Source organism: Mastigoproctus giganteus, chromosome 13 (genome assembly GCF_048544385.1).
Source record: "Mastigoproctus giganteus isolate SK-2022 chromosome 13, ASM4854438v1, whole genome shotgun sequence".
Taxonomy (NCBI): Eukaryota; Metazoa; Arthropoda; class Arachnida; order Uropygi; family Thelyphonidae; genus Mastigoproctus; species Mastigoproctus giganteus.
The window spans coordinates 62367312-62395295 of record NC_143587.1 but is presented as its reverse complement, the minus strand read 5'-3'; the positions used below and the strand labels follow the sequence as shown (position 1 = coordinate 62395295).

General features: G+C 34.8%; 1 protein-coding gene across 1 annotated transcript; it reads left to right on the top strand.

Annotated features, from left to right (window-relative positions):
- Positions 1-346: 346 nt before the first annotated feature.
- Positions 347-27394, top strand: LOC150076117 (troponin C). Its single transcript, XM_090387783.1, has 5 exons — positions 347-494; positions 635-668; positions 15018-15161; positions 18449-18700; positions 26914-27394. The coding sequence occupies exons 1-5, from the start codon at positions 492-494 to the stop codon at positions 26940-26942; spliced, it is 462 nt and encodes a 153-aa protein (XP_090243909.1). The 5' UTR covers positions 347-491; the 3' UTR covers positions 26943-27394.
- Positions 27395-27984: the final 590 nt, after the last annotated feature.

Here is a 27984-nt window from a genome sequence, read left to right as displayed (position 1 = left end):
CCTCCTCCTACGTCAGTATAAGACTCGTCTGTAACTTAAGATATTATATGAAAGAAGGCCAGAAAAGCAACCCAAAACTGCAAGTTTTACTCGGCTACTAATATTCGGAACTTCCTGACGAAGCATCCGGGTACTTCCATAGTGAAAACTGTGCCAACAAGTGTACCAGATGGCGTCTTGCGATCTTAGGATACTACTAAAAATAACGGAGTTTGAAAGAAACAGTAGCCGTCCTTGCAGCGTTCTTCAACGCGTACATGCGCAATGAAAACTCACGTGACCAGGACGAAAATGGCTCTTCGAAAAACAATGTGCATTCCGCAATCCCACTACCAGATAGGTTTCCCGTGGGTCTTTTCGCGAAGGTGTAACGGAAGCGATCCTAAGAAAATCGTCAGTATATTGAAGGCCGGTTCAGGGTGGTTGGTGAACATCGACGTACATCACTTCAGTAGCGTCCGTAACCCCAGACCTAAGGAAACCACATCACCATGGTAAGTACTTAATCTGCAGAAGAAGGGGAAAAAAAAAAAACGTTTTTTTGGGGGGATTTTCTCAGTTTCTTGTACTTCTGTAAATATGCCATAGTTTAGTTCACTTTCTACGAATCTAAACCTGGTTTTATATATTCCAGTCTGTTGAAGATCTGAGCAAAGAGCAGCTTCAAAGTAAGTACAAATTCCATCTTATATAAAATCAGTCTTAATGAAATATTTGTAATATTAGAATTAAAATTATGAAAAAAATATTACAAGTAAAATATCGCTTAGCTTATGGATAATTCTATAATCTTGGTGCAATTTCGTGGATTCTAACAATAAAACTTTAATATGCAATAAAACTTTTTGAATTTTCTTCCAATAATATTAAAAGATTTGCTTTAAGGAAAGTTCGATAAGTTTAAGTGAACAATGAGATCTACGCCTGACACCAAAGATTAGCAGTAAAGCCACCAAAAATATTCAGGGGCCAGTCAATAATAAGCAAAATATACAAAAATTGTAATTTGTAACTCGTACTTTTTATTGCATTATCTACAAATTTTTATCCCTTCATGTTTGATTTCAGTAATTTTTATTGCGAGAAAAAAATTGAAAAATTCTTTTGTAAAATATTCTGCTTAAAAAAAAAAAAACAGGACGTCACGTTTAGAGTACACTCACTGATTCAAAAAAAAAAAAAAAAAAAGTTTTGAAGCTTCCACTGTTAACGCAAAGATTTCAATTAAAAATGGAAGTACTTAAAGACTAAACAAGCTTTTGACTGATTCCTTTTGCAATGTGTTTAATTTAGCAGTCAAACTGAAAAAAAAAAAAAATTACAGTAAAATTTTCCAAAAAAGTTTCGGACCGATTTTCAACATTTCTGTTATTTTTTAACAGTTTCGTTACAATTTTGGTGAATTATTTGCCACGGGTACATTTGAATAATTGTAAATTTGTAATTTTTTCTGTGCAGTAATTGTAATTTTTTTAAAAGGAAGCTATAGTCATGCATGTAAAAAATTATCAAATTGCATTCTAGTCATATTTTAAATACATTTTAGTCATATTTTATACATTTTAAGGTGTCAATGGGACGGACTCGAGTCCATCCCATTGCAGCGAGGGAGTTGGGGAAGTGGCTTTTGTAATTTCTTTGATATTAATCTTTAATTCTTCCCTGAGATTTGGTAAAATATTCTAGTAATATTAATAAATTATGTGTGAAGGCATTACGTTGGGTTTATAATTAAATTGAAAAAAATTGCAAGCACTAGACTCACTGCATATTTGCAAAACTATTTTATTTTTCAAATATAGACGGAATCTAATGCTTTCCATTTTTGTAATTTTAGCAGTAAAAATAGTAATAAATGCAAATAACTACTTTATCCATGATAATGGATAAAATAGTTATAAAGTATACTACTTTATCCATGATAATGGATAAAGTAGTATACACTTTAATTATTTACATTATTTTTAAAATCCAAAATATGGTTGACATTCCGTGAGTGGATACCTATTTACACTCTTTGCTTTCTTTTCAATCATTTTTTCAAATGATTTCTCTTTTAAATTGATGTCACCACTGGTCGTAACTGATATGTTTTAAATCTCTTTTAATATAACATTATTTAAATTTATGTTTTATAAGTCAGATCAAAATAGCCAATGAATTTCGGAAAAAAGCTAAATACTGCCCATAACTGCAGAAATACTGTACACAGAAAGATGAGATTGAACTAATGTAGCAGTAAAAAGTAGGTCTCCAGAAACGGTGACACCACTTCACAAAGGTTTCGTAAGATGCCTCAGGAATTCGACAGACAAGACCGTGGATTGCAAGACATGTGACATAGTTGGAGAGAGTTCAGAGAACAAGAATAATACACGGAGGGGGAACTCCCTAAGAGAGGAATCCCTGAAACGAAAATGAAAAGAAACGAGTCATATTACAAATTCCCAAATACAATGAGTCATCCATCCGTTTGGTTCTTCAACCATGTTCGAGCACAAGCTGATAAAAGAAATGTTTTAAAATAAAATAATTAATTAATTAATTAAAAGAAATACGCACATACTGAATTTTTCTTATGTACGACAGTTAAGAGTAATTCTGCGTAATTTAACTATAAATGAAATTGTAATTTGGAAAACTCTACTGCCTGAATTATTTTTCACTCAGACAGCACCTGTTGACATTATTCTGTGTAGAACATTGCCAAGATGGAATGTATTAAAAGAAGACAAGGGTGTCCATGGAATTGGCAAGATCTTACAGCTCTGGCAGATTTGCAATTAAATTATGAAGTTTTATGTAAGCAACCATGGAAGTGTTTATATGGAAAAAGAAATGCGAGCAGTCTTTTCAGTGAGGTTAAATACTGGATATTAAATCTGACACACTTGTGGAATTAATTCAATCAAATTTTTGTGGAGCATTAAGACGCCATACCTTTTGAATATACTGTAACACGTGGTAGTTTTCCTAGAATTTTGAGCTGGTTGAATTGTATCCTGTATATTAAAGTTTTTGGCAAATGATGTGAGGGACATTGTTCCTCACATCAGCATAATGAGGAAACCTTTCTTCCTTAGATGAACTAGTTGAACGGATTCGGCTCGTTTCTGAACGTCTGTGGGACAGAATGAATCACTTGGAAAGAGTAGAAAATCACTGAGCAATCTGATCGATCTTTTATGAATAGGATTTGGAATTTTTAGTGCGTTTTAGGATGCAGTCCAAGATGTGCAACCAGTGTTCTACGCTAAGGCGAATTTGGAATTTGTGCAAGCTTAATTCAAAAGAAAAAATTAAGAAGAGGAAAGAACTCGTCTTTATAAAAGTCGAGCAAGCTATTAATATGAAACTTTTTTGTGCCACAAGATGTGGGAACAGTGTTCCATGCTAAGGCGGATTTGGAATTTGTGCAGGTTTAATTCAAAAGAAAAATTAATAAGAGGAAAGAACTCAGCTTTATAAAAGTCGAGGAAGCTATGAATACGAAACTTTTTTTGTGCCAAGAAAAGTAAGTTAATGGTTAAGGTTACAAGTAGAGAAAGTTCAACTTTCTCTGCATGAAACGTCTGAATGCCCTTGAAACTTTTTTTTTAATTCCTCCATCCTATCCTTGGATCAGACCCCAGTTAATTGTGCAGTACAAGATTTGTTAACCAAGAAGGAGGAATGTAAACATATTATCAACTAAAAGATGTGGACGTGTGTGTATGTAAAAGACGGCACCTGGAACGTCTGTTCAACTCCGCCTCATGTTGCTGGGAAGAACAGAATCATCTGTAAAAGGGCCAGAAATGTGACTGGTGTAGATTTGTACAAGAAGTGTGCATGTTCTATTGTTGTGTTCTCGTCACTTGGCTACCCAGGAGTATGTCACCTGAAGAGATGATTCTGGGTGCTCGTCCACACCACGGGAAGGTGGGCCAGTCCAAGTAAAAAACGTACCGTCTCAAAAGAGACTCTGACCTACCTGGTGTTGTCAGAAGGTGGGCCGGGATCTTCTGGGGACCCATTCCAGAAGAAAAAAAAAAGATTATCATTAACAAAACTATGGAGAAAATTTTCAGCCAATGGGAGTAAGCTAGAAAGCAGACGTTTCAGTTGTTCAAGTAAGCTCCAGAGCAACTAAAATCATGAGACGTCAGTAAGCTGTGTCTGTAACCTACAACCTCCGCCAAGAACAGGATAAGTATAATCCTGACCGGAATACAGAAAGAGCTTTATAAAAATGTCTCTGGTCTGTAAGGAGTAATCGGACCTTGGGTTTTTTCGTAGACTTTTCCAATTTGGTGATGAAAGGTCAAGAAATGATAAATTTCAAAAGGAAGATAGCAAGTTAAAGAACAGAACCGTGAGATATTTCAGCCTTGATTTAGAACTGTGGTCATTAATCTCTTGCTACATTTTCTAAACCCCTTATGTATCTTAAAACATTATTATTGTATGAGAACAGTTATTTTTATAGAAATTTAAGGCTAGAATTGTAGTAAAGATAAAATGTATTCGCTTTAATATTTCCACAACCCCATAGAAAAACTTTTTCGTACCACAGGTATACAATTGTACCACCCGTTGACTATTACTGGTCTAAAATTATTTAATATATTTAAATCATAGAACTCCAGGGAAAGTTAGAAAATATTAATCATAATAGTACGGATGTTCTTTTGCTATCTGAAATAGCGGAAAACCGAAATTTCAGTCCACCATGATAGTATAGTGGGTTCGCCGCTGTCACTCCTGTGGAAATTCCAATCCTATCGGAGACTGTAGGAATTCTTAAACCTCTTCGGTTAGGGCTGTAGTTAGCAGATCTCCGGCGGATAAAGTAGGTTTATCCTCATGAGTTATTCCGGGTGTTTCAGCCTGTACAACATGCAAGTCGTCCACTGACATATGCACTGGCGCACTATGATCAAATTAATCGATGCACCAAGAAATTCCTAACCCATGAACCAATAAACGAAACGGCACTAAAAAAAAATCATATTTCCCTAATGTCTCACTTTGCCGAGAACGAACTAAGATATTTTCATGCTCCCTCATGAGAATGATGTAACACCGAAACAGCTATCAGTTTGGTAGCCGTATAATAAAAAATAGCACAGTGGTATCGTCACCGTCCTCCCCACACCGGGTGGAAAAGGCCGGGGTTCGAATCCCGTCGATGACGCGAGGAACTTTAATGGGCTTTTTTCACTCCGTGGCTGAGTTAGTCGGTCTCAGGCGTAGATAGCAAGGTCCCCCCCCCCAAGAAACTGGGTTTTTTTTCGTCCAGCAGAACAGGCAAATCAACCAGAGAACACACGCAATTTACAGACAAAATAAATATATGGGTAGATGTAATCATTTACGGGGGAACCTTAATATCATAAATTTTTTTTCTGTTTATACGGTTGTCCTTGACGCATCGACTACTTAGGCCATGGTGTGCCAGTTACTTTGATACTCCAATTCATATAGTTTTGTATACTATGTATTCAGGAGTAGACTTTAAACGTTCTGGGTTGAAAAACTCGGAATAAGTGATAGGCGAACAATACTCCCTGCGTGTGAGGTTGACTAACTACAGCTCTTGTGGAAGAGACCTTTTAGAATTCCGGCAGTCTCTGACGGGATCGAACCCAAGACGCTTCAAGCGAGTAAGAAGAAGCGAAGCCACTGTACTATTACCCAAGCGTGTTTATACTCAGAAACAGTCATACGACAAGTTTTTTTTTTTTTTTGTTAGTTGTTGTCGCATCGGCTTCTGTGGCCATATTGCACCTCCCAAGGTTTTTGCATTTTCTAGTCTGATCCAAGCCCGAGGCGGGATTCGAACTCGCGACCTTTGGGTTGCAGGGCAGGCACTTTACCCACCCGGCTAGCCCGGTCGGCACAAGAGAAGTGTTAAGTTCCTTCTTACGGCAAGCACACAGGGGTCTCAATTAACAATGATTCGTGTATTTTATGTATCATGCAGATTCTAACAAGCAATGTGTGTAACTTCGAACAAGCGTTCTACCACATTCTCATGGCCAGTCAACGTACCTTTATTGGTACGATTGTAATGCATATTTTCTGATGCAGTACTTCTGTGAATCGACCATGCTCACTGTCAATCCCTAATACACAAAAGAAAGCAGTTATTCACATCGTCTGTTTCGTTTTGTGTGGTGTCCTCGCTGATGGTGCAGTAGACAGCGACACTGATCTGTCTCACACTGTGGAAAAGGCCTGAATTCTATTCATGTAATGACAGTTATTGTGAATGAAGCTTAACGACATAAGGGCAGCTAAGGCCTAAATGTGTCACTCTTCGATTTCTGTCACAACAGACTTTTAAGGAATTTTTCACACCATGGTCAGGTGGGAGTTGAAGTGTTCCATTTTTCACAAAAGAGGTAAACTGACTATGAAATGCATGCAATTCACAGACACAATGTACTGATGCCTCGTGGCCTTAGTTGTCTCAGTACAAACTCTAAACAACTCTTTATACTGTGTATAGTTTCACGACAGTAATAACATTAAAACATTTCTAAAAATGGGTTGAATGGACTTGAGTTTTAACCCCAATATTTTTTCTCTAGTGACTAATATTGACTATAATCAATTCTGACCAGCTTATTAAAAAGACACTAATATATCTCGAATAACTGCGTGATCGACCATGAGGTTCTTAGTGAAAAGTGTATAGGAAGTTTCCTTTGAAACATTCATGGGCAAAGTGTTTTCGTTATCAGAATGATTTCATGTCCCTTCAAATTATACGAGGAGAAGAGAATTTTTTGGATCCTGTACAAGCATAAACAAAGTTGACAAATTGAACAGCACACCCAGAATTTCAATAGCACAAGTTAATTTCTACACATAGCAATTTAAATTTTGAGTTACATATTATCTCGTTCCATTTACACGGGTGTGCATCATCATCATCATCAGCCATTTTCAATCCACTGCAGGATGAAGGCCTCTCCAGCAACTTTCCAGTTCCTTCTGTTTTGAGCACTGGCAATCCATTTACTACCCACAAACTCATGAATTTCATCTATCCATCTCCGCCTATGTCTTCCAGGTTTTCTTCTAGCTCCTCTTGGGTAGGTACCATTTGTGTGCATCACTGAGTAGCAAAAACTTTTATACTTCCTCACAATGAAGTACGACTGTCAAACATAATGTGACGTTGTAAGATACGTGCTCTTTTTCGAGGAAAGCATTCTTCTGCCGAAAAGAATTTCTGCGTAAGGTACTGCTCATATAACAATTATCAAACATTTTACCTGATTAAATCATATTATTACATATTATTACTATTAATGCTGGCATATCTAACCACGATTCTTGAAAATATACTTTGAAAGAAATAGCATAAAAGAGGGGAGGGTGACACAAAAAAGCACTGTCTTTCTTTCATGAATTAATCTAGAGCTCTGTTAAGCCTTCAGTCGATCTATGAGTTATAAATATGTAATTGTCTATCCTATGATAGGTAAAAGGCGTCAGTGACTGGCTGCCTTCCTTCTGTCCAGCGACTTAACATCAAGGGCGGAAACCTAACCTTCGAGGTCTATGACCCCGATGTTAATGCTATTGTACAGCAAAAGGTCGGGGTTCACATGATGTTAACCAAGAAGACTGTAGGGTTTTGTTAAGGTTTTCCTTTGGATGAGTTTGTGATAAGCTCAAACGGCGCCTGTCATAAAAAAAAAATTATAAACAATTAATAAATCCGTTTTAAAAAGTTATATTACGACATTTATATCACTGAATTTATATTACAGGAGCTAGAACTGGTTGTTAAATCTTGATAATTTCATAAATACATTAAACTTCATTACTGGAATTCTAAGTGAACTTAGGACAAAAAATATTATAATAATTAACGATGTTTAACTACACATTTCAGGTTTTAAATCTCTTTCGAATACCGGCTTTCTTTGTGTGGTTTCAAACCCGTGTTAAGATGGAAGCCTGAAAGCGACCTGGAGGCGCCAGCTCTCAGGAGCGGCAAAATGAATAATAGCAATGGGACTTTTCATATAGTGAGACAGCAACGAATTGAATGAATGAAAAGGTCTCAAACATTAATGAGACCTTTTTATTCATTTCCTGACATTTTTTGTTTGTATCTTGGCTCTTAGAAGTCATGACACAGCCCTTTGCAGTTCTTCAGGATTTCCATGGCCACATGGAAATCCTGAAGTTGACATTAGTGAAATGCAGAAAATTCCTGGTAATAATTTGAAATACGAGACAAGCCTTGGGAATTAATTACAAATTTCACTGGTGAAATTTCGGGGAAAGGGAATGAATGGAGATCACCTCAATGAAATTTCAGACCTAGAGAATTTTGTCATATAATAAAACTGGCATCCCCGAATAAGTGCATTATTTATTTATAACATTTTTTTCATATTTTTTCATAATTTTTATATCAGAAGACCATTTAATGAAGTTCAGTGTCCTACAAGCAAGCAGATATGTGCAAATATTCTATCACTGAAGTGAGGGTCCTGTTTTTAGAAATGTTCTACGCTTGCCGTCCATTTTTTAAAAGTTTGGTCCTAAATATTTAAGTAATTCTAAATATACAACATGAAGAACGAGAATGCATCTATATCTGGATCTTTTTCACAAAGTTAAGAAGTTTTTGCACGTCGATAATACGAAAAACAGAACCGAATACTCGAACAGTAGAATTCCATACTGTTGAGTAGGAATGATTTAACAAAACATAAATATCTTTCATAATTTCTGACTCGTGAAATCGGATACGGCGTCATAAAATGCTAAGAAAACTTTCTTTGGACCCAAAGAAAGAAAGTAAAGCAATGTTATCGTTATCCCACCCCTATTTAAAGTAAGTTTCTTTCTGTCATTCACTCCCCTATTAATTTGTACTTTTTGAATATACTCCTAAGCATGTGTACGTCCATTTTTTAAAGATGCGAGAAATCCCTTACTACGCATCTCCCACCCACTTAACTCAAAACGTCATTGTGTATGTGCACATGTGCCTGCGATAATCTTGCACGCCCAGACGTCTAAGGACAGCGTCGCGGCATAACTTGCACGAGCGAAGATAAATAAAGATCGCGCTGGCTTCGGGAACCAAATTTGGCGATGGAGCTCAAAACCGCTTAGTTGCAGCCCACTTCGGGGATGTTGCTTAGGGGTCGGATTTCTTTAGGTGCTGGTATTGTGAAGAAATCGGTATTCTAGGGAGAAGGAAATAGTTTTTTTCGAAGAATAACATTCATTTTAGTACCATACTAAATAGCTCCTCTTTCATGCAAATCATAAAGGCGGTAATCAGATTTCAGGTTCCATTTGAAGAAAATTTCTTTTGTTGGGAAATAAATAACTAAACAGAATAAACAAATAAAAAGAAATAAATGAATAACAGAAATAAACTTAAAATAGATTACAGCCAATCCCTTCGTTCCTTATGGAAAAACGTCCCAATATATCAATTAATTTTGTTCAGGTAGTAATAAGTATACAATACTAGTATTATAGTATATTTATTATTTATCTGAGAAAGCCTATCAGCTATTACAAATTTCGATTTTCTTATGGAAATTCGTTGACAAAATGGAAATTGAAAATTTACTCTGAATTAGCGATGTTTTATAATGTGGTTTTCTATTGGTGTTAGAGGCAACACTGTAATGCACATACTACTATATTCTTGGATGTTACCTGAGTTTTAATTAAGTTCTTAGTTTAAAAAAACTGACTTTAGCCGAAAAGAACATAGTTTTATCAGAAACATTTTAATCGGTTTCGTTGATCAGGAATGATATTTCTCTACTATTTCGTTGATAGTAGAGAAATATCATTACAGGAAAATAATATTTAAAGTACCTTACAATTTTACTCCCTTATAGTGTTTTACGGTTTTCGCAAATGAGCCTATATTTTGTAAATTTATAACATTGGCAAATTATTTTAAATTAAACTTAATAATCCTGCATGTGCATACATTCTGAATAATTATATTCATATCCTGTGGTGTGCTATTAGACAATTTAAATTTTGTAAGCCCATTGTGTTTCACAGTGGAGTTCATTTGACAATGGGGGACTCAGTTTATATCAAGAATCTGAAAATTGTGCGAACTAACATTTCTAGTCCAGTGGTATGCACGTTGAAAATCATAAATACAAAGGACCAAGACCTAAGTGTATACACGGAGTTTTTAAACTATGCAGTACAGCAAAAAAAAAAAAAAAAAAAAAACTCTAAATTTGGAAACTAGCCTTTTGGTCCTACTTCTTGTTGTTTTATTAATTGGCTGCCCCCATCCCTACTGCCAGGGTGTTTTAACATACACTGCCCGAAAAATTAGAGAACACGTATAAAACGTGGTGTAACTCGTGCAGCTTGCGGTGACGCGGGACAAAATTTGGTATGGTGGTGTACCACAGAATAGCGATGAAAAGAGGAGACAGCGAGACACTTCGGACAGGTGCAAGGGACATTTATAAGGGTTGTATAAGAATTACCAAAAAGGCCATATTACAGAAGTAGATACAATTGCTCGAAAGAATGGTTCATGATATTAGTACGGCGTATGATCCTCTACAACGGCTAAACAGCGGTGAACCATACTCAATATAAGGTTCTGTGGCAAAAAAAAATCCCATTCTTCCATCAGCGCAGACCTTAGCTCATCGAGTGACCGAGGAGTTGGTTGTCGGCGTGCAATGCTATGCACAAGGACTTCCCACACATGTTCGATCGGATTTAAGTTTGGTGATCATGCTGGCCACGGCAGTGGTTGAATATCTTCATTGTCAAGATATTCCTCTAACACTTGAGCTCTATGTATGAAAAGAAAATCTGGGCCAACGGCACTCCTAAAACGTCGCACATAGGGTTGGAGGATCTGTTCTCGGTACCTCTGCGCAGTTACAGTATCCCTATCAAAAATATGAAGAGGGGTGCGACCGTTGATCATCATTCCGCCCCACACAAGAACACCGCCTCTACCGTTAGTTAGTGTCCCTTTCTCTGATATTGGAAGGATGGTAACGCGTTCCTCGTTGTTTACAGATGAAATATCGTCTAGAATCTGTTTGGAGACTAAAACGGGACTCATCGGTGAACAGCAATGTACCCCATTTGTCGGGGCTCCAAGTTACATGTGCATGGCACCACTTTCGACGAGCTCTGCAGTAATATTAATTTTTGATATTCAGATGCTGGTTTAGGATAAATAGGATAAAAACAACTGGCTTCCTTGCGTAGAGTCTGTTTGAATTGAGCCTTCTTAGCACCGTCCGGTTGGAAATGTTTTCACCTGTGGCCCCAGCAACCTCAAGAGACAGTTTATGACAGGACATCATAGGAATCCGTCTTGCTATTAGGGCCAGATAGCAGTCTGTTCTGGTTGACGTAGCCCTCGGGCGACCTTGGGCAACTCTTCTTGTAATTTTTCCTGTCATCTGAAACTGCTTCCACAGTTCCGAGACGACAATGCATGACACATTATGGCTTAAGCCAACATGTCACCTCCGCCTGCGAATATCCGGCTTCAAGTCGTCTAACGGCCCGCCATCTCAAAGAATCATCTAAACGACGATGACTTGCCATCCTGAGTACTGGAGATGTCGCTATTCCGCTGAGCAAGCTAAAAACCGGGAAAGATGTGATGTGATCGCCACCCGTGTATTTATAGGCATGGATAAATAATAAATAAATTTTCTGTTTATACGCCAGCACGACCACACAGTCAGAAGAGTTCACAGGGGTAGAGAGAATGCAGCAAACAACACCGTATTTAGCAGTCACAGATTTGAACCCTGGTCACTCGACGCACATGCACTTATGCATCCTCGCTCTTGACCACTAGGCTACGGCGGTATAGTGTGCTACTCTATGATAGATCAATTTCTATTGAACACTCGGAATTTGCATGCCAGGGTGCCTAATCCATCAAATATTCGCCTTCGACGACACTGTTCATAATAAAATATTCATTTTCTGTTAATTTTGTCGAGCAGAGTAGAAGCTAGAAGTGGCAGCAGCCAAGCCCCAAAAGAATAATATATTAAAAGTCTCATTGCTAGAAATTTCGATCAACAAAATAAAAAGCCAGCGCTCTGTAGGAATAAGTAGTAGGAATAGTTGTTAAATTAATAGATTTTACTTTAAGATATTAATTCTCTTTCAAAAGAATGAAACGTCACTTTACAAAATTACCTTTATCTTCCCACCCAAGAAAATTCTGTTTAAATAGGTATTCTTTCATAGTGAATTCATTATTTTTGTTCATTTAAAATGCAGTATTTTAATATGAAGATAATTCCATTACCGCATTTCCAACTATTTATCGACTGCAAAATAAGCAGAAAATATTTTGAGGTTACTACTGATTCTTCAGAATGGTACAGACTCGATTACTAAGAGGCATAAATATCTTTAAGAGTGGATTTAATTTACATTTCTGTTTGTTCAATAATCAGACACATTCTCGGTGCAGACTTAGCCAGCTTGTTTAAATGTCACTTCAGCTATAAATTATACTTGGTGCTTATATCAAGTGTTTCCTTGAACAGATGACGTCATACCATGTGTTGGATTACAAACTTCCTTAGTAACATGAGACTATAATTTCGGTTTTGCAGAAAAACTTCAGCAGAGTGTGTGACCTCTACATACATATATACGCACATATGTATTTATTTAGGATTATTAGCATCATTATTCAGCAGGTAATAATATGGGGTACTTTAAAATACAGTCTGTTTTATTTTTACTCTCTTCTGCTAGCCATCAATCACAATCCTCAATATAAACAGTTTTATTTCATTATTTCCCCCATCTCTAATGAGTATAAATCATTCAAGATTTGTTCCATCCATGTTTCATTAATATTCCACTCTATTATATAAACCTAACACTTTGTGTTTTTAAAAACGTAGTTTACAGCCACATTTTAACTGAAGTTAAAAATTTGCTACCTTTACACGTAATAATTAAAAGAGCGTCAAATGAAGAATATTTTGTTATGGTTTCTCTAGAGTTAGTTTCTCGGGCTCGAGGGTTGGGTAGGTCACTGCAAATAAAAAGGAGTTCCACCTTTTTTTATTATTATTAATATTATTTCATTACTCTCAGCAATGTGATTGTGGCATCAGTTAATATGCTCTGAAAATAAATAGTGAACCAATGAACCAGGAATCGGAGGCGAAAAAATTATTTTCAGACTTTTTGTATGACTTATCTTTACTACGTAATTTATGCATTATTCGCTTTTTTTGTGTATTTTATTTTAATTTCGATAATCAATATTGAAAAGCTTTAAAATCGTAGAGTATTTTAATTTAAATTAATTTAATCGCCTCACCCTAGCAGTACATTTATTTAAGACATTCCTCTGTAAAATTCTGCGTGGTGAGAAATTGTCACCTAATACCATCAATAATGTGGCTGGTTGCTTTTACACGTTAAAGTATTTAGAGCACAGTACCACACGCTTAAAGATTTCTTGGACTTTTGCCATATGTAATTACTGATTAAAGAACAAAACAAATAATAAAATACATAACATATGTCTTTCACTATCGAGTCCAACCAGAAAGGGTGGATTGTATGGATGCACATGCGCGTTTTCTGCAGAACGCTTTCATGACATTTTCCTACTTGATTTAATAATGTCTAAAAATACTGCGTAAGATTCGGAATATGACCATAATTTTTGCAAAGCATTAGTGATTTTTACAGAAATTAAAGAAAAACAAATATTCAATAATACTATATAAAATTTATTTAATAATGTTACTTCTGTATAGAATATAATATGAACCTATGCTACAAATAAACAAGATAAAAAATCACAAATTAAAGTAGAAGGCTTCCTCGGGTTAATCAAAAAAAACCTTTAAAAATTTTCATTTGAAGTCATTGTCTTTCGTGGCTGGTTTGATCATCCGAGTCAAGAAACAATGATAGTTGCCCATCATAATTCACTCCCACCTTCCTTGATACCCCTCCTCCATTGACTAGGTAGAATATCTTCCCACGCTCTTTACTAACAATGTCCATATCTAGTCTGAAAAGTCGAGGTGAGAATGCAAGTTAACAGAGTCTGACTGACATTCTGCATTTTCACGTAATTTTCAATCAACTTGTCAAGTAGTTCTTTATAATTTTCACTCTTAATATTATAAAGAAACTGCAAGGCAAAACGTCTGCTAGGAATTTCGCTTGACATTGTCATTTTGTCTTCCAATTCTTATAATACTAACATCTTCTTAACTTGTAGACTTAGTTTCTTAGACCAAAGGGACTCGATTAGCACTGGAGGAGAAGAAAATAGCAGCCATTCACTTTTCCTCTAATGCTTCTCTACTACCGTAGGGCAGCAGTGTAGTAGATGTACCAGATAGATCAGAAATGAGGCATTCACAACTTGCCTTGGTCACCCATAGGCATTCAACAATAAACTTCTTCACAAGCAGTTCAAATCTGCTATCTGTGATCTTATATTTCAACCGCTTCTGAACTATATAATATCCACAAACATAGCAGAAGTCTGGAGATAACTGAAACATTCGTTTGGTAGCAACAGCAAACCTAAAAAAAAAGTTATTATTGGTACACACTTATATAATATATCTAAATCTCGCAAAAACAAAACCTTCAATTGCTGCTAAAATATTGACACTAGAAAAAAACATTGACATCATTTTTATATAGCACAAAAAAGATAGAGGTGTATATATATATAAAGTTTTCTCATTTTTCGACGAGCTGAATATAATATATATAATCAGCTCACCTCAGAATGAGACATCGTTGTTTCCTGATATTGTGCTCTTCTGAAATTTTCCACGCATATCATTTATTTCTGAATTATGTGAAATTTTTAGATAAGTGAAGATCATTACGATATTTGTGATAAAAGATAAGTGTTTCCTCAATTAACGTTGTTTATCTGTTTTTGTCAGTTATAACGTATGTTCAATTCTTTACACGAAACTAAAGAAAATACATGGCTAAATCACTTTTCTTTTCATTCACAGTGCTGAGGAAGGCCTTCGATATGTTTGACAGGGACAAGAAAGGCTGTATCCATACCAGTATGGTGTCCACCATCCTAAGAACTCTAGGTCAGACGTTTCAAGAACAAGATCTAAAGGATTTAATTATTGAGATTGACGCAGATGGTAAGCTTCGAGATATATGCAATTATAGATTTGAATATATCCAATATTCAAATCAGTGTGATGTATTTGAATATATTCAATATTCAAATACATCACACTGAACTATATATATATATATATATATAATGAATAAACAAATAAATTTTAGCAATAGCAGGATACAAAATAACGTGGGGATATACAGAACTGAATTCTGTAAATAAAACTGATTTTCTATAAATACATTATTCTCTGTATTGTCGGAATCTAGAACTTCGAGCATTTATGGGACATCATACTCAGATATTAGAACAGTACTCAAAGATGGGTTATTTAGGATTTTTACAGCGAAAAGTTGCTTAATGAAGCGATCAAAATGTGAAAATGCTAACTTTTTAGATGGGGTTGTTATAGTTATTACGTTTAACAGAAAAATGCGATCGTGTCTAGGACTTACGGTGAAAAATATAAAAATGAACAAATTTGAATTGAATTTTACTAGTATTCAAATAAATCGATTATCAGAATCCACATCAGAGAAAATCTAGAGATCAGTATGTATGATATTAACAGAGAATATTCAAGAAGGTTTGTAGTCAAGTGGAAGAGCATTCATATACATGCAAATAAAAGATTAGATTTTCTCTGTCTCTCTCTCTCTCCCACCCCCCAACTCTAGATCGACACTGACGGAACTTATATCTATGATGGAAGGTTTCGAGATAACAACTAAGGATGTGAAGTATTAGTATATCACCACAGAATAACTACGTGTATTCTATGTTTGCAGAAAATAATTGAAAAACCAAGATTTCGGGAAACCAACTAATTAGGTTGCTGTGAAAAAAGTTTGTAAAAATTCCTCCCGTTCTGTCAGGAAGTAAGACATCCCTCAACAAAATAGACATTGTATGGGACGTGCTTTATACTGAAAAAAAGATTTACCAAGACCACGAATACTGGAATTAGACGGTAAATAGGCTGTTAGCAAGTTAACATTTTCTTTTGATGAAGCTACAGCAGAAATAATAATCATGGCCAGTATCTTTGGCATCGCACCATAAAGTACGATATTTCGCAATAAATAATTTAAAATACGAAATGAGATCTCTTCAGTCCTATCGATTAATATGCGAGAGTGCTATGACCACGATAGGTTAGCAAATGCGTGAAGTGATAATAACTAAAGAAGTGTATAAGGTTCCAATTAATTTTGAATTATTTATAAATCCAACTTTTCTATAAGCCTGTTTAATCATGATGTTTTTGAAAAAGAGCAATTGCTTGCAACGTAGCTCCCATATCCAGAATTATAGATTTTTCTATTTAATAATTTATTAATTATTTTAATTCTATTACCACAAAACGGCACAATATTTCACTTATATATATTTATTTTAAAATTATTATTTTTGGCCCAACAGCTAAATTAATGAGTTACCTTCAAATTTTTACAACGATATGTCTTCTTACAAGAAATAAATAGTTTTAATATCGTCTGTGATAAACAAGTCTTACATCTTCCCGAAAAAGTTTCCAAGAAGAAACACATACGTCAACGAGTAGAGTCTGCTCAGAATGAACCTTGAGAAACCCTTATTTAAAAAGGGAAATTTCTTGATAGTTATATATAAACAAAAAATGTTTCATATTGTCTTTGAGAAACGTACTCTGTTAGCCAATTTTGAAATGAACCCGTCAAGGCATATATTAAAATTTTATTTTAATCATATGGCTTGGCGGGAAATTTCTTCATATTTTATTTATATATATATTTACATTCGAATATATTTACCTTAAACTTCTCCATAGCATCTCTGGTTTGTTTCTCCAATCTCGAAATCCGACGATTTCTGTTTCATAACCCCTGAAATACATATTCAATGTCTCAAAAAGCATCATTTTAGAAGTTATAGGATTTTTCCGGGTATAGAAAAAGCTTTATCATAATGTAAATAATATTTACATAATGTAGGCTACATAATAATAATATAAAATAATGATATATATTAACTAAAAACATTGTAAATAAAGCTGTTAATGACGACGAACATGTAAAATCGCATGCGGTAAAAATTCTCTGATAATGTAATTGTAAAAAATGCAATGGTGACGTAAATGTTTTAGATTCTCTAATATGTTTCTCTTCATAATTGGTTCCACGATTATTTTTCTATGTACAGGAATTCAGGGGTTCTCAAAGTTTGCCATAATGCGCCTTTCTAAAAATTTTTATAATTTAAATAATTTAAAATAATTTATGAACTCCCTCTCACCCCATGAATAAAACTAATTATTTCATTTGGATTAGAGTTTGATAAGAAATAAATACACCACTTACTTTTAAGAATTAAATTTTAACCTATATATATATATATACAGGGTGTTCGTAAATGATGTTTCCGATTTTGATATTTTTTTATTCAGAATTACTTCAAGCTACACTCATGAAACACATACCAGCTGAAAGATCAATTCAATAAGTTTTTTTTAAATTGGAACTCGACTGCCAGTTTTGCATTTTACCCGCTGTGTAGCGGGTAGAATGGAAAATATCAACTAAAGTTTGATATAAAGGCTAAAATTGACATTTGATATAAACAAAAAACACATTTAAAACCTGAGACAAAATTTTAAAACAATTTTACACCCATCCCCCTTGAAGTTGCGTGTGGTGTTCTCCGAGCTAGCAACAGGGGGGAATTAACTTTTTTATTATTATTATTTTTTTTTTTTTTTGATATTCAGATGCTGTTGTTTTGCTGTAAGAGGGCCTGGTGATGTGTACATTTGTTGAAATGAATAAACTGGTTTTGGGTGATATCAGGGCATTATGGTCTCAAATTAATGGGTTTCTTATATAAATGAACAATTTGCGCTGGTTAATTAGAAATATAAAAAACGTGAAACTTCTACTAGCCAGATTAATAAAAGCGGATAAAAATGAAGTCAATTGGAGTTCAGAACATTATTTTCACCAAAGAAAATGTCTCTGAAAAATCTTCTGCGCTTACACAACTTTTGTAAACTTTATACCAAAGTAGCATTTTAAGGTTTTGCATAATGCACTGCACTTTATATCTTACGCAACCCCTTATTGCAATTATCGATATGTACAGACGTAGTTTTGATTCCTTAGAGCTTAAACGTGAGAAAATTAACATAAAAATCGATTACGAATTCATATTTATAAAGAAATTTTATATACTGTACACACACACAATATAATACGTTCTTTCATTTTTAGTCCAATGTTTTAGTAGCATTAAAGGACTAGTAATCTTTTTTTATTATTATTCTTCTTATAGGTAGCGGTGAGCTGGAGTGGGATGAATTTCTTACACTAACTGCTAGGTTTCTGGTAGAGGAGGACACAGAAGCTATGCAAGAAGAACTTCGAGAAGCCTTTCGTATGTACGACAAAGAAGGCAATGGCTATATTGTGGTTGCGGACTTACGTGAAATCTTGAGAGCATTGGACGATAAGCTAACTGAAGATGAATTGGACGAAATGATTGCTGAAATCGATACTGACGGTAGCGGTACCGTTGACTTTGACGGTAAGAGCTTTTTAATGACTAAACGATTGAAAAATATTGTGATAAAGGTCCTTTGACTCTTTTATCAATCGACCTTTATTGTGATAAAAGTCTTCCCTCTTTGAAAATTTCTAAAATGTCAAATTCAACCTGATATAAAATTTGACACTGTTAGAGACAGACTTTTCAACTTGTATTTTCCTACACTCTACTAGAATTTAAACAGTTAGTAATAATTGAGAAGCCGCACGACTTTCAGTTTTCCTACGTATAAAAACTACTTTTAATGTATGGTGTGAAATCATTTCATTTCCACAAAGAAGCACATTTGATAGAGATAGTATTATCTAAAGATTTTATAATTTACGTAATGCGTTTATTTATTCATTCGTTTAAGAAGCAGGATTATCGTACGTTGTAATGCACTCGTCAAAGTTTGGAAAAATTAAAGTTTATAACAATAGTATAAGACAGGGGTCGGCAACCTTTTATGAGTGAAGAGCCATTTTTGATCTAATTTAAAAAAAGAGAGAATCCGAAGAGCCGCACTTCAGCTCAAGATGGGGGGGAAGTGGGGGAGTTTTTTAAGAAATGGAATGAAGTGGGAAGGTGTTTTATTAAAAATATATATATTTTTAAATATTTATTAATACTGAAAACACGTAACAAATATCCAGTTAGGTACGAATTAATGTGACTTTTGCTGCTGAACTTCTTGAGCGAGTCTCTCAACATCAGGCGAGTATGCCGTAATTTTCATCTTTAAACGTGCTGAGAGACTCGCATTGTTCAGACGGTTTTCTTGATTTATTTTTAATATAGTTCATGTTCGAAAATATTTTCCCGCAGAAATACGTCGAACCAAAAATTGAGGAAAGTCCAAACGCAAATACTGTATTTTCAAATTTATATACGTGTCCGGTCAGCTACTTTACGCATCGAACACAATTTGGTCATGCTTTTTCAACTCATCTGTCGCGGTCCATTTGTGTAGAATTACAAGGGCAGCCTTTTGCCTTTCCAAATCTCCAATTTCAGTTTTAAGGCATTTTAGTCTTGCACTTCACATGTCCTTGATTTTTAAGTCCTCTTATTCCCTCAGCATGAATTGTTGAGGAGGCTTCCATCCTGCAGTGGGTTGATAATGGCTGCACTTTACTTTTACTCCATTTCAAATTGTGCTTCATGTGGGCTAAAAGTTAAAGAGCCGCAGGTTGTCGACCCATGGTATAAGGCAAGAATCATAAAAGTGCGACGTGTTAGACATTTTATTATTTATAAAACTACAGAACAGAGCGATAAACTCCAATAATTAGCAATACTTAATAAGAGTTGTGTGATGTCAGTAGATTTTGTCTATAATAGTGTGTATTTTTTGGTCGGTTTGCTTGTTTGCTAAACAAAAACCTAAGCTTCTAGGAGTTAAAACCATACAAACCCCTTACGAGTCCGACTAACTACGCCACGTTGTCAAAAGATCCATAAAAGTTGTGGTAACGACTTTCTAACACAGGCCTTAGAAATGCTATGCTCACCGTTTATCATGACAGAAATTCTAGTTAAAATTACAATATACTGTATTTATAACCAATAAACAATTGAATTGCATATCTTTTACGCGTTTGGGTATAAAAGATATGAAATTAAAATTATGCAACCTATTTGCATGTGTTCAACAAAAAAATTCCACATTAAAAAAAACAAACGATTCAGTGATATTCATTATTTGTATGGAAGATTTCCTAACCTTCCATAAAATAAAATACAGTAACCTAAATTAATCTATCTTTGAAAATAGAAGCATCTTCAACACCTCTCTCTCCTCAAAGTAATTTCTTCCTTTTGTAAGATCTAATAATGACAAGGCGTTCGCTTATTAGTATGGCAGTCTAAGCGCAGGAGCGTAAAAAGATAAGAAAATTTGAAGTGTTGTTTGAGTGATAGAAATAAATAAAACTAGATCATAATGCAAGAATCTGGTATGCATTTCAGTGATATGCTCGTTATATAAAAAGTGTTTTTAAGCGTTTTAATTAACTCGCTTAAAGTTTTTAAGTGTTTTAATTAACTGGAGTATTTGAAAAAAATTAAAACAGGGAAAATGTAACTTCGAAGCATTTAACAAATACACAAACAAGATTATAGATACCTCCTCCACCCCTCATTAATGCATTCCTGGAAATGGCTCTATAAGGCGAAAACTCAAGTGGGGAAATTATTTTTCTATAGAAAATGGCGTGACAAGATATGACACCGAGACTTTCATAGGTGGTTGGGATTCTTCATATTAATATTTTGCAAGAATTTTAAATGAGATTATTATTATAGTAATAATGTACTTAAGAATGTTTAAGTACATTAAGTAGTCCGTTTAACTATCTAGTAAGAATTACGTGGTGGAATGAGGCCATTAACTGAAATACCGTGTTGCTATCCGATCGCTGTGAGTGAGCCAAGATCAGTTATGTACTATCACGGTGATCTAAGTTGGCTATCTCGTCTGTGACTCAAAACAATTTGAAATCAGCAGAAACTCATAGATCCTATTGCCATGGTTGTGTTGCCCATTGTTTGTACTGGATTTATTCTGAAGTAAAAAACTTTCTCAAACATCCAATTTATCCCTCTGACAGCATCCGGAAATATCAATTAGAAACGAATGCTAATAAAGTTCAATTAATTGTGCTATAGATAAGTGAGTGTAAAGCTGATATATATAAACAAGTATGACATTAGTAACAGTTTATAAGTTATAACCTAGTGGACTTCCATTCTGTGATCTTGAAAAGAAGTCTAATCATGTTGATAAAACTTAAGCTGAGAATCAGTCACGATGGGCTGTTCAGAATTTGCGTATAGGCAAATAAGGGCATGAGGCTTTGGTATATTGTGTCAGCAAACAGCATGTATTTTATTGTAGGTTTGCCCCTTTTTCGAAAACCTGACTTTCGGAAATAAACGATGAAAAACCCTCACAGATACCGATTAACACGCCGCGGTATTAAAAAAAAAAAAGTCCATGAAAGTTCCTTCTGTTCTCAAAGGAAATAGTTTCGGCCAGCGAAAATCGAACCTAAACCTTTTCCACAACGTATTAGAGAGCAACGGTATGTTCAGAATGCTGCCACAAGTACTGAAAATCATTAACAGTCCAAAGTGCTTGTATTCTAACCTTCGAAATACTGAGAAAAGCTTTAAAACTAGAGAAAAAGTATGAGGCTTTTCTCCTTATGGGATTTCAGCAATAAAGAAAGGGACGGGAGAACTTCGCTAACTTTCAATTTAGAGTATTTTTGTCCACAAATGCAAAATCAATGCACTCAGATACCCACAGCTTAAGATCGCTTGCACAGAAGATAACTCATAATGCTTTAAAAGAAGTACTCTAACAGAAAGAAAAAAAATGAGGCTAGAGAGAATTTCGCCTTGAGAAAACATTGTAATTACCATGACAAACGATCAATTTACCAGAATCGCTTTGTATCACAACTTATTCTTAAACAGTCAACAGAAATGGGTTACAACGCAGGAATTTTTGATTTTGGAAATGCTTTGTAGCATCTCCCGAAATTTGTAAGGATTTAAGTGAACGACGCAATGATTGCACAAATCAATTAATGGTTCAATAATAAAATTATCAGAAATCTTTAATTTAAAAGGTAGGCACTATTCAGCTGTGAAGGGAACTGCATCAGCTGTGTGAGCAATTCTTATGGCATTATTGATGGTGTCAGTCTTAAAAATAAATAAGGGCATTTGAGAGGGGAATTTCACCAATCGTAAGTTATTCAGTCGCGATAATAAAATTATCAGAAATCTTTAATTTAAAAGGTAGGCACTATTCAGCTGTGAAGGGAACTGCATCAGCTGTGTGAGCAATTCTTATGGCATTATTGATGGTGTCAGTCTTAAAAATAAATAAGGGCATTTGAGAGGGGAATTTCACCAGTCGTAAGTTATTCAGTCGCGATATTAGCTCGCCTGTGAAGACTAACCATTGTGCTCACAAACATGAAACAAAAAAAATGATGGCGAAGGAAATGAATTCTACCTTATCGAGCTATACAAATAATTCTACAAAACAATATTCCTAAGTCTCAGGAAGTAAGCTCTCGTGGGTAGGACAGTTGGTACGATCACCGTCCTCCCCACACCGGGTAGAAAAGACCTGAGTTGGATTCCCGTCGATGACGTGAGGGCCTTTTTCGCAACGTGGCTGAGCTAGTCGGTCTCAGTCGAGGGTAGCATGGCTTTTTCTCCCAGAAAATCGGGTTTTTTGCTCAGAAAACAGAAAATCGACCTCAGAATACACGCAATTTACAGACAATATACATGGAGCAATATGGCCTCAGTCGCTGATGCTCCTAAAACCATACTACAACAACAACTAAGGTTTGTTGTTGTTGTTTTTGGTTTTTAGGAGCATTAGCAACTCAGGCCATATTGCTCAGGGAAGTGCGGTGGTCATTCCTTGACCTTTCCGCATCCTCCGTATTTGGTGGTGACGGGCTCGAACCCCGGTCTAATCAAGAAGCGTGTGCTACGCACTGCTGCTCCTTCCCACCTGGCTACAGAGGCGCCTAACAACTAAGGAAGTAGATGATAAAGGATAATAATATAACGGTTTGTTGTAACATACATTAGGTAATATAAAAATTCGATAAAGGCTAACAACACAAGCATAAAAGAATTTTGCACACTAGCTTAAAAAGGTTAGTAAGCAAAAACGTACATTGGCAAATAGTGAACAAAATGAAAACCGGGATGTATACGGTATAAGTTATGCGCATAATGAAATCTCAGAGCAATGTCAACAGCAAACTCTTCTCAGATTCTCTTAAAATAATTTGCTGTTTACAATCCTCCGATGAAATACAAGTAATTATTGTGTCCATAAACAGTCCTTATATTCAAATTTTATTGTAATTTATATCTTATGAACAATTATTTATATGATCTTATTAGCTCTTGTGTAACTAAGCAACTTCAGCTGATTACTTGGGGAAATTTCAGCTGATTACTTCGGGCAACTTCAGACTTTCCAAGCTAATTACTGTGTTGCTGGAATTGATCACAATTACAAACCATATTCTTTCACCGCAATATCAGAACTGGATCCATCAAATTTTGTTTTCTTCGTGGCGACACCTGGAAACTGCAGAAGACTGATTAGGGTTGTTCCAAACGTTTCGGCCATTCAATGATTCAAACACGAAAAATAAATTCTCGCTCCTCTGTTATTTTGCTGAAATAACTGACTTTTCAAATTGCTTTTTCTAGTAAAATAAAATTTTTCGAAGTACACTGAACTACATTAGTTCTTACTTCCGTAGTATATCATTAATGCCATCTCCAAATATCGATATTCAAATTCGTCACGGATATTAATATATTAAAATGATCACAAATATATTCTTTGCCATCATGGTGCATCCCTGGTTCGACTGTACAGCACCAATATAATCCAAGAAATATGACGAGTTAATTAACATAACAAATAATTATTTGTCATAATTGTCTTCGCCCTTAAATATTCATACATGCTAATCGTATGAAAATCTATCAGACCTATGTCTATGCAATTCTATTATTTCTTTCACTATTTCGTTCCATAACGTGATGGAGACATCTAGTTGCACTATTATCGTGATTGAACTACTCCATTTACAATGCATTAACCTTCATTGTAAAGTGGAATAAATGAGCATTTTGTGATACTCCAGTTACTATTTCTCCTTTTATTTGCATGCGTTCTTTATTTATGCAAGAAATGCTCATTTACTCCACTTTACAATGAAGGTTGATGCACGGTAAATAGAGTAGTTCGATCACGATAATAATGCAATTAGATATCTTCATCACGTTACAGTGGAACGAATATAATCGCACAGACATAGTCTAATATATTTTCTTACTACTGTGTTAAAATGTATGAATATTTAGAGGCATTGATTTTTGGGTTTTAGAATTTTCTTCATTCCAGTTTTATTTATTGAGTTATATAATCAGATTTTGCTTTACTGTAAACTATAAATAGTTTACGATTTCAGTATTTTTAATTATTTATTTTATATTTTTTTTTTTTTTAGTTTGGAAAGATTTGGTAAGGTCCAGGTCAACACATTTTCAAATTAACATATAACGTGTACACTTATTGTTTTACAAATTTCCACAATTTTTAATACTTGTTTTAATTTCTTCCAGTTAAGCCTTATAATTGTTTCAATTTTTCCAATTTCTATTTAATACTTCTGAAACCTTATATTGCAAGCTGTCTTTTTCGTTGTTGTTACTCAATTTTAGTATTTTTCAAGTTCTACCTGTCAAAAGTATTTATGCTTTCATTTAAAATTATATGACTTAAGCAGGTACGAATAATTGTTCCTTAATAAGGTATTCTGATCAGCTTGATCAGCTGTTGATTAGTCAAATGAACACTTTCATACCATGTGCGGAAATGTACTGTTAACAGCAATAAGTTACTCTACCTACGTCCAAGTTATTATTAAATTAACATGAAAACAAAATTAGGCAATACAAAAGAAGGAAATTAAATTAATCAAGAAAGGCCGATACTCACCCTAAATACCGAAGCATAAAATCTTGCAAAGATAAGGTGCAACTGCAGTCCGGAATTCCAAATCCCGACAGACAAATCCTGAATAGTAACAAAAAAGAAAGTTTAGTTATTATTCAACTTTATTTTCATTGTGAACTTCATTTTACCTATTTTACTGCATCTAGTAATATCAGCCCTACAGTTAACAACCAGAGACGTAACTATGGATTTTCTAACGTCTTACCCTTGCTCTCAATAAGTATTATTTAATATGTTTATTAATTCTCCCACCCTTTCCTTCACTCTTTAAATAACACCAGTTTACGATCTGGCACTAGTTCAAGTTAATTAACATAAGAAATAATTCTTTGTAATTATCGTCTAAATATTCATACATTGTAATGGTATGAAAATCTAGCAAACCTATATCTGCCTGTGCAATTCTATTACTTCCTTCACCATTTCGTTCCACTGTAGTCTACATAACGTGATGAAGATTATACGAGATTCTAATTACACGAGATAAATGGTATATTATACAGCTTAAAAAGCATTATTTATTGAACTACGTTTTGAGAGTAATACGGTCTCATTACGTTATTAAAATTAAACTTTTATGTAATCAGTCGAGAGGCAATTTATCTTTCACAATACACACTATTATGTCCACCTGCCAGATTCTCGAATAGCCCCCCCCCCGGAACCTTTTAACAACCATACCAAACCAACTGAATTTTATACACGATTTTTTAATTTTTGTGTATTTATGTATTCTATTTTATTTTATTATTTTTTTTTCCTATAAAAAATTTATTCCACATACATTCTGCTACCGTAACTTAAATTAAAGATAAATATATAACACAGCCTTCATACGTTCTTTTAACTGTACATTACAATTAAAAGCCAGTTATTAAGCCAGTTCTTTATCGAAGATTTATAAATGGACACCGGGCATACAGTAATGACTTATGACAGAGAAATGCAAAGTTAACAAAATCAATAAAACCAATTCAATCGTTAATTCCGCAAGCATGCGAGAGCTCCATCGAAAAGTATTTTGCTTTCTACTTTTCTTTTCTACAAGTATCATTAATCCTTGTTTTTAAATTAATATTTATGTTAATTTAAAATCTGTCGCAGACAAATAAAACTAACCTTAAGCCTAACACCGTAATTTGAAATATTAAATTAATTTTATGGTGCTTACCCATGGATCTTTGCTACAAGAAAAGAACTACCTAGTTCAGCGCCACCTGTAAGATTGCGCTGAGCGAGCCAGGCTAGCTCCGCCTACTCATTCGCAGTGGTTGAACTTTCTAATCCCGATTTAAAAATCTTTCCCAATTTTAAACCAGCGCCAAAGGAGGAAATAGTTTCGGGGTTACCTCCTTTGGTGCTGTTTTAAAATCTGGAAACGAATTTACCCACAGGAATAGATCGTCCACTCACTGCAAACCAGTGGCCGGTGCTAGGACAGGTGGCGCTGGCTCTTCACTCCTTGTAGCAAGATCCATGGGTAAGAACCATAAAGGCAAATTTGAACCAAAAAAATTTTTAGCCTAAGGTGAAATTTCTGCTATTATAATTACTTACGGTATTTGAAAATCAATTTTGAATTATAAGTTGTTCTTAATATTACAAGTATATTAACGAGTTTCTTTTATTTCTCCAGAATTCATGGAGATGATGACTGGCGATTGAGCAATCTACCTCAACAGCCCCACCTGCTCGGTACTTCTAGACTGGTCTGTAGTTTCCGGGTCACCTGACAGCCTTCCATTTCGATTCCTTTATCATCAATTAAATTATACGTGCATTTACTAAAATTTCAGTTTCTGTGCAATCAATAATTTTGTAAAGTTCAAAAGATTATTTCATTCATCGATGTTAATCATTAGGAAAGCAGTGATATAAATAACATTAATAACCTGTGAAAAAAAAATCTGTATTGTGGAAAGCTTACTCTGTTTTTGATTTCGTCGCTGTGTATTTCGTTTATCGTGCTAATATTTGGTTCCAACAGCACAAATTACTGTATGGACGAAACGCGGGTGTCCAACAAGAAAAAAATAAACTGAGGGGATTTCCATTTCCTGTCTCCTGTGACATGTACTTTGTGCGGAATTCATTAAACTTTTTAATTCACCTGCTTATGTTTGGCAGTGCTGATTACGATTATATTTTATTCATCAATGCCAGTACTAAATGATGCACAAATTATAGAGTAGCTTGGACTATAATAACGATTTAAAAAAAAATAAATGTATTATGACATAGTAATTGCAGAAAATAAATAAAAATAGCCACACATGACACCTGCGGATAGATGGTTGTTGGGTCAGATATTTTGCTTGAATTGGAACACTTGAAATGACACTTTTCCCCAAACAAATATCCGCTTATAAAATTTAAAGTCATCGTAGGAAGATGGTCTCATTTAGCGAGCAGTTAGTAATTATATAGACATTTATGGTTATATAATGGGCTCATTACCGGTATATAGCAAGCCCGTTAAATACCCAGGTCGAGTAACCGCAGATGCAAGCGAAAGATATACACCTGGTGCGTCCGGCTTGTATCTGTGATTGCCATGGCCGGATTTAAGGAGGAGCAGTTACGACAGTGCAGTGAAATTTTCAGGGGCCCAACAAAATAAAAATGTGCAGGCAAGTAAGTATATATTTGTCATTTTTCTGTTGTTCATCAGTTGTCCCTACAAAAATGTGTAACAGGACCTCCCCAA